The following is an 11,874-nucleotide window of genomic DNA, read 5'->3' as shown; positions in this document are numbered from 1 at the left end:
TGTGGTGCTGGGGGATTGAACCGTGGTCCCTGTGCTTTGCTAAGCTTGTTCTAAGTAGGTGCTTTAGACCACTGAGCCATCTCACCAGCCCAAATCAGGTGGTTTTTTTTTTTTTTTTTTTTTTTTTTTTGTGCGTAACGGGGGATTGAACTCAGGCCCTTGTGCTTGCCAGGGAAGCGCTTATTCCACTGAGCCATCTCCCCGGCCCCTTGTCATGAGATCTTGACTCAGTGCTTTGGACTTCAGTTAGCTAGCCTCAGAAGGTGGAGAGAAGAGGCTCAGAGATTGAGAGTGCTGTGCTTAGGTGTTGACCAGTAGTGGCTACTTGTCGTGTTTCTAGATTCTGAAGTTTCTTCCACTACCAGTGGACCTGGCTCCGCCTCACAAGTCCACGTTCTGGTAGGGGTGGCAGGGAGACGGAAGTGAAAGATAAACCCTGGTGGCAGTGGCTACTTGGAAGAAAAGAAAGCAGTGATGGGTTGAGGGTGGCTGAGGGCTGACTGTACATAAGTGGTGTCTTGGGGAGGTGTGAAATGGCAGGAAGCAAGCAAGTTGGAGCACAGAGGAGAGAAGACGGCGTGTCGGCAGAGCCAGTTAGCAGCTTTGTGCCTAGACCGGAGGAGGAGGAGGACACGTAGAGACAGCAGCTACTCCATTAGAGACAGGAATTCCCGATGGACTCACTGAAAACGAGGGCCAAGGAGTGAAAGAGAGAGAGAAGGCTCACTGAGCAATGGGTGCTTGGGTTTTTTGGCTAAGAGGGGAGGGAGTCTGGAGAGTCTTGTTTCAGGGGCCCTAGTATTGCCAGCTGGGGATGGTAAGGAAGTAGTTGGTTAAGAGGCTGGAGATCTGGGAAGCTTTTTCCGCCTAAGTAACCTCATATCCCTCTTTGCTAGATTACATATGTAACTGTAAGACTGGGTCTAGCTAATGCCGCTACCCTGAGATGATGAGGTGCGGCCAGTGAGGAAGTGTGGTCTTTCCGGTGTCCTTTGCAAGTGCCAGAAGCGCCCCACCCCATCCCACCTGCAGACTTGGTCTTTTGGTAGGAGGACTCTTAGGATTCACATCAGGTCATACTCATGGGTAAGATTTATTGCTTAGAAGCAAAACCAGCAAAGGGACTAGATGCAAGGGCTGAAGGTTGGAGGAAAAAAGCAGACGCTTGGTCTCGTAGTAGTGGAAGGTTGTGCCTAACTTTTGTGCATCAAGTTGTGATCACATATGTGAAGTGCTGTCTACCAGAGAAGCACCTCTGAAATCCGTAGCTTGGTCATTTGATTGATGGCAGGATATGTAGGCACTCTGCTCAGCTGAAACCAGAATTCTAGACCATCAAAGGAAAGTAGGTTTCATCAGAAACAGATTTACTCAGTGAGCTGCTCTTGTCATGTTAGGAAGCACTTGGCAGATGTCTGTGTTTCCAGTTGCCAGCCAGGGGCCAAACTCGTTAGAACTTTGAAATGATACTAGATCGGCCTGCTGGGTTGAATTCTGCCTACCTTAGGAAGCACGCCTTTTGAAATCCTGCAGATTCCTGATAGAATTGAAACAGGTCCTTTTAACTGGCTTGCTTGCGGCAGACCTGCCCCCTTGGCCCCTTGACAAGGTTCCCCTTCCCCCTGCAGATCCCCTTTGCTTGATGTCTGAAAGAGCAGGGGCGGAGTCTTCTGAATCAAGTTAAATCCCAGCACTTGGGGTCAGCCCACAGGGACACCCAGGCCACAAGTCTGCATCAGGAAAGGATTGTTCTCCACCCAGCCTAGTGACAGCAGTAGCAGGAAGAGGCCCTTCTGTGTCTTGTAAAGAACACCTGCCCGTCATCCAACATATAATAGGTACTTCTGGTGTGGGAAGGAAAGTTGCAGGCTGTCTTTAAAAAGTCTCGGGTTTCCACTTGAACTGTAGCCCCCGTACTTACTAGGTTGGGTTTGTGGATGAGTTACGTGACTGCTTGGAGCTCGATTTCCTACTTCAGATGAGAGACAGCAGTGCACATTGAACGCTGGGATAAGTGAGGTGCACGGTAGAGCCCGCAGCGGAACATTCCTGTCTGCATGTGCCTTTCTGCTTCCTCACTCTCCAGCAGGTGTCCAGGGCGTAGGTGCCAGACCTTAGGCACAAGTGGCCTCTCTTCTCTACCTGCAGTGGATCCTATAATACTACTGAGGAGTTTAATCTCATTTTAAGCCTTTATACTTCAGGCTATTTATGCAGCCAGGAGGAGATTACCCTACAGCCAGTTGTTGAATGTGTGGATTAATGATGTTGCTGTTCTCTTGGGGCAGGGATAGTGCCATGGTAGTCACTGCCATAGGCACGTGGCACTTGTGGTGTAGGAGGTGGAGTCAGCCGTAGCTGTGTCTTTGTTGACGTCCACCTACTTCTGTGCTTCCGAGCTGTGCAGCCAGGACTGCCAGCAGGAGGGAGGGTGCTTTGTGGGACAGCACCGAGGCTCCTCTTCCTGTGTGGGAAGTCGCAGAGGCGCTCAGTGTGCACTTAGGACTCCAGGTTCCCAGGGCGGCGGAGCCAGGGTGGACGCTTGACTCCTCTGGAGCTGGGGCTTGGCTATCCATGCATAACACGCCCGCCCAGAAGGTGCCACCGGTTAGAGCCGCATTCGTCACTCAAATTTTTGTTTTGGTCTCTTTATTTCCTTTTAAGATTTTTCTGTCTTCAGGAATGTGCCTGGGGCCGGGGGAGGGCAGGAGGAGGAGGTGGATTCCACAGCCCTTTGTGTGTGATGGGGCTTTCTTCCCGTTCCCAAGTCACTGTCGTGGAGCTCCCCCTGTTGATTCTCCATAGAAGGAAGCACTGGGCTAACTGCCCCTGTTTCCTGCACAACTGGTGACTCAGGTCTTTGGGCAGGTCGAGCTGTAGGCATGTCTTGTTCTTGTCCTGTGGGCCTCGGGGATTGCCCCAGTTGGGAGCTTCGGGCTGGGAGTACGCAGAGATGTAGAGAGGTATTGGTGGTTTTCTTGCACACAGCAGAGGCCTTGGTTTAAGAGCTCAAGAGCAGTGAAGAGTTACTTCCCTCAGCAGCTTCCGAGCTGAGGTAGACACTGGAGGCAGTAATTTCATCAACTTTGAAAATCATGTATTTAACTTAATAACGTGAACCATAATAAACACAGGATGCTGAAGAGGGTAGTATCTAGCTTGTGAATCCTGTAAAGCCAGCTAAGGAAGCACCCGTCACCCCAGAGTGTGTAATTCATGCAGTCGTTGGTCCTAAGCCTGGACTGCAGGATGGCTTAGTACTCAGCAAGAGGTAACTGATCGCCAGCCCAGCCTTGCAGGGCCATCTTTTCCTCCTTCCCCCCATCAGGGTTAGGAAAAAGTCCTTTACTTTGTGGTATAATTTGGAGCAGTCTGGTTGGTTTCTTCCCAGCTGTCACTTGGAGGGGTTGCTAGGTGTGGCTTTGTTTTGCAAGGAAAGAAACGCAGCTGGCTGGCTTAGGGACCTCACTGAGTTTGGGGAAAGGGTTGCTTGGGTGTTCCCAGTACAGGAGTTAGGGCATGTGTGGTAGATATGGCAGTGGGCAGTGACAAATTCTAAGAGGACAAACTGAGAAAACACAAGGAAACTTGAAAATTGTATAGTTGATTCCTTTTTTTTGGGGGGGGGGCTTCCATTTTTCTGAGCGTAATAGAATCTCTTTGCTTTCAGAACCCAGGTCTAATTGACTTCTTTTCATTCCACATGTTAGTTACGTCACAGCATGAATGGCAGTTTGAAAGCTTGTGAATGGAGTCACCATTTACGTTATTGCTACAGAAAACATTATCCAGCTTATTTAAATGCTTATGACCTTCTGAGCACTCCCGAGTTGGAGGCTGCCTGTAGACTAGTTGTGGTACTTGAGGCATGGGCAGTTTGTAAATATGTCAGAATGATAAATACAGGGCCCGGGAGATAGCTCAATAGAATAAGTGCCTGCCTGTCAAGCGCAGGGTCCTGAGTTCAGTCCCCAGCAACACACGCACGCACACACACACACACACACACACACACACGCACGCACGCATGCACGCACACACACAAGATAAATACTGGGCTGGTAATGATTACACAAGTTTGGGATTATTGCAGTGATTGAAGTGAGGGCTTTTTCACATTTTCTTTAATTATGTTACAGATTTGAGCCTGCATTGTTTTTGTACAAAGGCTACTTGACACTTTTATATTTCTTTAGATATGAACAAAAAGATGCTGGAGATAATGTTTTAAAAGGTTTCACTGAGGGGCCGGGGAGATGGCTAAGTGGAATAAGCGCTTCCCTGGCAAGCGCAAGGGCCTGAGTTCAATTCCTGGTTCTGCCAAAGGAAAAAAAAAAGTTTCATTGAGCTGTCATAACACTTAGCCGTTCTACAGTATTATGATCATGGCTGCGACCTAACTTTAGACCCTTTTTATCACCTCCCCAAAGAATTTCGTGCCTGCGGTGGTCGGTTTCACGCAGGGTCCTTGCCTGGGCCGGGCCGCACAGCCACAGAGCCTCCAGCCCGTGCCTTGGCCTGTTCTGGACCCTGCTTTAAAGGGGCTCAGGCATAGGTGTCTTTTTTTTTTTTTTTTTAATTTTTAACATGTTTTTAATGAACATACTAATTTATAACATATTTATATTCTAAATAATTCCAAGCAGAAAACCACCTAGATGGCAAGTCCCAGGATTAATTCATGAAGTAGGTGTCTTCTGTCAGGCTGCTGACCTGCATTCTGTTGCTTTTGAGGCTTACCGCATGGTAACCTGTATTGATGCTAACAGCAAAGGCGGTCTCTCCAGTACAGATACGTAACCTGTGTTGTCATGCTTTCGCTGGACTCATACTAAGGGGTAAATGGATCCAGTGATGTGCACAAGTTACAAAGCGTGCAAGGTGACACACCCAGATTTCTACCATTCAGCTTAACAAGAGTGGTGCTGATACCATTGCTCTTATCTATGAGTATCATTCGTGTTGTTCATCCCATGGTTTATCTCATGAATGTATCTGAAGCACCTTTTACTCTACTTCTCTTAGTTCAATGAAGAAAGATATTTTTCTGTTTGTTTTTTCACTCAAGCTGTGTTTCTTAGGTTTTCATATAATGTGTTTAGCTGATCTTTTTAAAGTTTCATTGCTTTTTCTTCTTTTTTTGCTGATGTTCTTACAGATATTTGGGGGGTATTTCCAGTTATTTTGTTTAAGAACAAGAATGAAATGAATATTTTTCGTTTTGAGTATTTTTTTGGTACGTGGTTTTGCCTTGCAGCTCATGCTCGTCGTGATCCTCCTGGCTCAGCCTCCCTGGTGCTGGGAGTCCAGCTGTGCACCACCACGCCTGGTTTTGGGGCTGGCACGGCGTGCCTGGAGTTTGGGGCCATGAGGCATGCAGTGAGTGCTGGGGTCGAGCCTTGGGACTTTATGCTTGCCAGGCAAGTGCTTATGCTGCCACCGAGCTCTCTCCCCCGTCCCTGTTTTTATACTATTTCCTGCTGTATGCAGAATTGTTTCTCTAAGGCGCATGTATACCTGGAGTAGAATCAGTACACCTTAGCCTGTACAAGCTGACTGGGCTTTCTCCAAAACTGGTTTGAGAGGAAGCACAGGCCGAGGGAACTTGGTAACTGAGTCAGGTTCACCACATTGTTCTTCATCTTCTCTCTTCCTCCCCTCTCCTCCTCCTCTTCCCCCCACAATACTGGGGAATCAACCCAAGAGCCTCTTGCATGTTGAGTAGTTGCTGTTCCCCTGATCTGTACCTCCTGTCTCTTCTGAGGTGTTTTTATCCAGAAAGTCATTCTTTGGTGCTTTTGTTTCTCTGACCTGTAGCTCTGTGCTGATGGCCTAGGGTGAGTCTGCATAGAACAGCGCAGGTTGCCAGGACTTAGACAGGCCCGCCTTGACCCCTGTGTGTGTCAGTGGCTTTCCAGCCATTCTGAATTAGTAAGAAGGTTTTAATTGATGAACCTCTTTTATTGCACACTGGTGTGCAGGATGTGCAGGAGGCATAAACTAGCCTAGAGCTTCAGTGGACTAAATACAGAATTGTAATTCTCAGGTATGTCTTGTGGTCCTTTCCTGCCACTCTTGTAAAAGAAATGAGGATAACAGTGGCCTTGTTCTGTGGCACTGCTACTATCCCTGCCATATTAATGCTTAAATGCTAATAATTTCTGCAGAGCAGTGGTTGTCTTGGGAACCTGCTGGTATGTCTGGTACTTGATTATGTCAGAGCTGCCAGCCGTCAGCCAGGAGAGAGTCGGTTAAATAAACCCTGAGCATCTTCCAGAACAACTGCTCTGTGTGGCATTGCTCCTGGTGAGAGGCAGTTTGGAGAGAAGAGAGTCTGATGTAGTTGCCGGGCTAGGGTGCTGGTGCTTCTTATTCTAGCAATATGGTTTCAGACGCCATCTCATGGTTTTAAGATCATTAAAATTTAGGTGATAAATGAGCAGGCAAGAGAATAGTATGCTAAAATAATTAGCATGCAGCCATCTCCCACTTGGCACCATGGTGGCCCTCAGACCCCTCGTGAAGCCCAAGATCGTCAGTAAGAGGACCAGAAAGTTCTTCCGGCACCAGTCAGACAGACTGATGTGTCAGAATTAAGTGCACCTGGTGATGTCCAGAGGCATCGACAGCAGGGTTGCGGAGGAGGCTCGAGGGCCAGATCCTGATGCCCAACGTAGGTTATGAAAGTCACAGAGAGACCGAGCACATGCTGCCCAGCGGCTTCTGGAAGTTCTTGGTGCACAATGTTAAGGAGCTGGAGGTGCAACAAGTCTTACTGTGCAGATTGCTCACAACGTCTCCTCTGTGAACCGCAAGGCCATCGTGGAAAGACAGCCCAGCCGGCCATCCGGGTCACCAATCCCAGTCTCAGGCTGTGCAGCGAAGAAAGCCAGTAGATGGCCTGTGTTTATTTGTGCTTCAGTAAAACCACAAAAACTACAGATAGGTAAATTAAAATAATTAGTGTATTAAATATGCTCTCAAATTTAAGCAGTTAGAATAATAAAGGGGCTTAGTGGAGGGTTGCATGCCTCCTGTCATTCCAGTGCTTTCTGGGGTGAGGCAGGAGGACCATGAGTTCCAGGCCCACCTGGGATACGTAGTGAGTTCGAGACCAGGTTTTGCTACAGATGAGACCCTGCCTAGGAGAAAAAATTAAAAAGGCGCTTACTGGATCCTTAACCATTGTAGCTTTACGATGTCTTAGTTTTATGACTCTTTGTTACTAAAACAAATCATCAACCAATTTAAAAGTAGTATTAAGCCATGTGAGTGTTCTCTTGATGGTCACTTGAACTTTCTCCTGATTATAGCTTCCCCCCAGCTACTACTAAATAGGTATTTGGGGGGTGTGGCTTTTTTTTTCTTCCTTTGGAGACAGGGTCTCGCTGTGCAGCTCAGGCTGGCCTTGAGCTCACTTTGTAGCCCAGGCTGGTTTTGAACTTGCAAGAATTCCTCCTGCCTCAGCCTTCGGATTGCTGGGATTATAGGCGTGCACCACCACTCATAGTTTACATAGGTATTTACTTGTCATTTCTTGCTTTGGAAACTTTTTTTTTTTAACATTTATTTTTAATGTTTTAGTCTCATGCTTGACAGATCGTGATCATCCTACATGATTCTGCTTTAGCCGTTCGCATGTTCTTGTCTGCTCCGGCTGCCGTTGTGGAGGTTTGGAATTCTCACCTTTGCGCCAGCCCTCCACAGTGCCGGCGTTCAATGCACCAGAGATACCGAGCAGTCAAAGCAGAATCTGCGAGTTGGTGCCCTGTTCCCGCTGACACTGACTCAGAGCAGGCTGTTGACTTATCCATAGAAACTAAATTTATGTAACTCAGGAAAAATATTTCTACTTGTCTTTTTTTTTTTTTTTTTCTCCTCAGAGGACTTGGTCAGTTTACCCTGGTGACTCTGACTTTTCCAACTTCTTAAAATTTTACTTTTTTTTTTTTTAATAGTGTGGGCTTCACATCAATAGACACTAGAGATTGCTGCCAGGTGGGGTGGGGGAGTGTGTTAAACAGCAGCAGTAAAAGTGAGTAAGTTTAGTTTGTACTCGTTTCTAAATTTCCTTGGAAGCGTGTTGAACACAAAAATACAATTAAAGAGTTTTCAGTTTTCCCTGCATTTCTCAAATCTTCATCTTCAATTGTGTGTATACAAAGCAGTAACAAAAGGCTGCTTCGTTCAGAGTTGCTCATGCTTTTAAACCGTGATTTATTTACTTAGCTTTTGAAATGCAGGTTGAATTTACTCTGATGTATTTAGGAATGCTGAGATTCTTCTGCCTTTCAGGTAAAAGGGAAAACAGGCCAGTAAATCCTATGACTGGGCTGCTCTGTCCATCTGGTGGCAGCTGGGGTTTGCATTTTAGAAACGGTGCCTGGAGCTGCTGTGTTGCTTGGGTTCCTTCCTGGCTGCTTTTGGGGGATTATACTGGAAAGGTGGTTGTTTAAAGGCCTCTTTAAAGACTGGGAATTAAAAATCAAGACTAAAGACAACAGAATACACGGGGAAAAACTAACGGCAGAAATCCGGGGAGTATTCGGGGCTTCTGCATGATGCATGGCTTGTCCTGATAGCCAGGTTTGCCCACAATATCAGTATGAGCTGTATGTGATCTGCGAGCTCCCTGAGAGTTTGTTGGCTACAGCAGCTTGTCTTTTGTCTTCATTTTTGTGTTCATTCCTGAGATGATGTGTAGCAGCTGGGTTGCTCCCATTCAGGACTTAGAACTAGAGATGAAAACTCAGCCGTGGAGTGCCATGGGTCACTAACACCTTCTCGAGTTAGTCTGCAGCAGGACAGTTCCTCCTGTCTGTCCAGGAGTCCTGAGAGTGGGACTGTCCGCGCAGGGCCTTGCCTAGAAGTAAGTGGCTATTGTAAAGTAGTGCGTTGTTTTATTTGCTGCCCGCTACCTCTTTGCATCTCCCTGCCCACGTCGTCGTCCAAGCTTGCTGCTCTCCTTGGGGAGAATTACGAAAGACCTGAGGTTGCGAGGTGTACACCCTGCTCATTCCCAGAGCGCCTTTTCGGCAGGCAGGACACTCCGCAGACTGCAACGGCCACGCTGTAAAGCGCACGCCCTTTTGCGTGTAGTGCAGACCACTGCTTTCTAGTATGTCTAGCAGGTTGTGTAAGCTATCCCATCCCTCCTGTCGGGACCTTCCCCCCGCCCCCTTGTAGAAGCCTGTACCCGTAAGCACGCCGTCCTCATTCCTCTCAGCAACCGCTGGTTTCTCCCTTCATGTGTTTTTTTCCTATGATACCAGAATTTGTCTCTGTAACTTAATGGTGAGATGGAAGAGCAGAGCTGAACTCTTAGGGTACACTTTTCCTGCCACAGGGATGAATTGTTGGCCTTGATTGTGGGCTTCTCACTCACAGGCCTCTCTGCCACGGGGAAGGTTGCCTCCTGAGCTTCCGAGGCCAGTCCCTTAGCTGCTCGTGACTAAACGTACCCATCACGTAAAACATTAAATGCATAGTAATGTGCAAGTACTTGAGTCTGGCCTGATGATGGACCTTCATTTATGACAAACATCCTTCTGAATGCGAAGTCCCCAATCACCAGCAGAAGCGTTATAGTTCCTCTCACCTTCTCTCTTCTGTAACTTTCAGGATCAGAGTTCAAGCCACGTACAGCGAGAACTTGGTAGTCACGACTGGGGTAGCTTAGAATGCTGGTATCACGAATGCCTCCCTTAGGAGCCGCGGACTGCTGCTTGTTGTGCTAATACAGGGGTTTGGACAACTGGGAGGCTGGAGGCTGGGGGCAGCGTGGGGTTGATTCACAGGGCCAGGGGGAGCCCACTTCTTGACAGCATGGGAGTGCTGTGGGGTGTTGTTGGTGCACTAGAGACGTGGAGGCTGTCCCCAAGAACCAGAGATTGTCCCCGAGAGCCAGGGACCGCTCGCTGGGTGCCCGGAGAGGTCAAGTGACGTTGTCAGGTGACTGTGTGTCCTTTGCCCCTCAGCGCTGCTGGACCGCCTCAGGTGGCGCTTTGAGGACCCGGACTGCTGAGCACTTTCCTAAACTGCTGTGCAACTTTCCTTGTGGCTGTCCGTTATAGGAGTGCTGAGCGAGCAGGTCAGGCCCAGTGCTTTCTCTAGGGCTCCTTGACAGCGAGCTGGGAAGTCATGACACAGAAACTGGGCGTCAAGGTGCAGATGTAGGTGCCAAGCATGTGCCACTGGAGCCAGAGTGGTGCTTGGATCCTTTTTTTTTGTGGAACCAGGGATTGGATGCAGGCCCTTGCGCTTGCCAGGGAAGCACTTATTCCACTGAGCCATCTACCCGGCCCGGTGCTTGGATCCTTTTAGGGTCCCCATGGTCATTGTTTCTTGTGGGTGCCCCTTGGCTTACTGTCCTGGCTGTCATATGTTATTACAAGTGACAGGTGCCAGAGACTTGGAATTCGTGTACCTCTGCCCTCTGCTTGGCGGATAAAACGGGAGCGTGTTGTTCCATATAAATGTGTGTTGAAATTTAAAAAGTGTTTTGGGTAGAGTTGCAATCATTTCTTTCTGAAAAGCAGAGTTTCTTTCAAGATGGTTGTTCATTAACATTTCTGTGGGGAAGGACGTGGGCACCTACAAGACAGGGTCCTCTCTGTTGCATGATACGAGAGCCCTTTAGCGTCTGCGATTTTATCTTCTAATTCAGTAAAGTAAGGCCTGTTCTTGCCATTGCCCGCTTTGCCTCCCCCTAAAAATAATGCCAGTAGGAAAATAAAGTAAAAGGGCAGCTGTCTCCTTCTCCCTTGCTGCCTGCCCCCCAGCTTCCCCACCTTGTCGTAGCAGACACGTGTGTGTGTGTGTGTGTGTGTGTGTGTGTGTGTGCCCACGCCTCCCGTTAGCAGCATCCTGAGGGGTGATGTGTGCTCGGAAGACAGACTGGATGTGGCGCCCAGAGGCCTGTGGGGCAGCGGCTGCATTTGCTCTTTGGGCCTCGGATGAGCTTCTCTGTTTTGTGCTTTTCTAGGAATGGTGGTTTGCAGTTAAAAATAGAGTGCTAATTAAAATAGGCATATTCTTTGTACATAAGAACTATATTGCAATTAGTGAATTTCCTGTTTGCTTACCATGTGTTTTTGTTTTGTTCTTTTTTAAAACAGCAAGCCAGGGCTGAGCAAGAAGAAGAGTTTATCAGTAACACGTTATTCAAGAAAATCCAGGCTTTGCAGAAGGAGAAGGAGACTCTTGCAGTGAATTATGAGAAGGAGGAAGAGTTCCTCACCAACGAGCTCTCCAGAAAGCTGATGCAGGTAACTGACATCCCTCCCCTCCCCTCTCCCCTGCCTGTCCCCTCTCTAGGAAGCAATGGCTGCTGAATTTGTGGCCGAAGTTCTTTGGGGATAAAAAGTACCAGACTAAGCATGAGGGCAGTAGATACTCGGGGCTGTGGTCTGCGGCGCCCCCACTCAGGAAAGGTCAGGCATTTTGCACACATAGCATTTAAAAAATTGCAGATGAACACGAGGCCTTGACGTGGGTAATGTTGTATAGACGGTTTTGGATTTACAGGGATGAATACCATGTTGAGATTTTTTTTTCCCTCCTTTTTGGATGAATCTGTAATGAATATGTAAACATTTTGACAATCACAAGTAGGTCTTTTGTTCTGAAATATGAAGTTATAAAATGAAATGACTTTAGAAAAAAGTATCCATGAATTAAAATTATGTAGTCTACTATGTTCCAGTGGGTAAAATGTTATTTAACAGCTATCACACTAATAAAACTTAACAGCATCTCTTAAAATATATAGAAGCCAGGGCCGGGGAGATGGCTCAGTGGAATAAGTGCTTCCCTGGGAATAAGTGCTTCCCTGGCAAGCACAAGGGCCTGAGTTCAATCCCCGGTTCCGCAAAA

At 47.7% G+C, this 11,874-nt stretch overlaps 1 protein-coding gene across 1 annotated transcript in view; it reads left to right on the top strand.

Annotated features, from left to right (window-relative positions):
- Ccdc6 (coiled-coil domain containing 6) overlaps nt 1–11,874 on the top strand; it is a 112,406-nt gene that overhangs the window by 40,456 nt on the left and 60,076 nt on the right. The window contains exon 2 of the mRNA XM_004645879.2: nt 11,118–11,267. Coding sequence (XP_004645936.1) covers nt 11,262–11,267 — 6 coding nt within the window. The 5' untranslated portion in view covers nt 11,118–11,261. The remainder of the gene's footprint in view (nt 1–11,117; nt 11,268–11,874) is intronic.

Source organism: Octodon degus, unplaced genomic scaffold (assembly GCF_000260255.1).
Source record: "Octodon degus isolate 3935 unplaced genomic scaffold, OctDeg1.0 scaffold00240, whole genome shotgun sequence".
Lineage (NCBI taxonomy): Eukaryota > Metazoa > Chordata > Mammalia > Rodentia > Octodontidae > Octodon > Octodon degus.
Note: the sequence above shows the minus strand (reverse complement) of the source record. Positions and strands in the feature narration are given on the sequence as shown.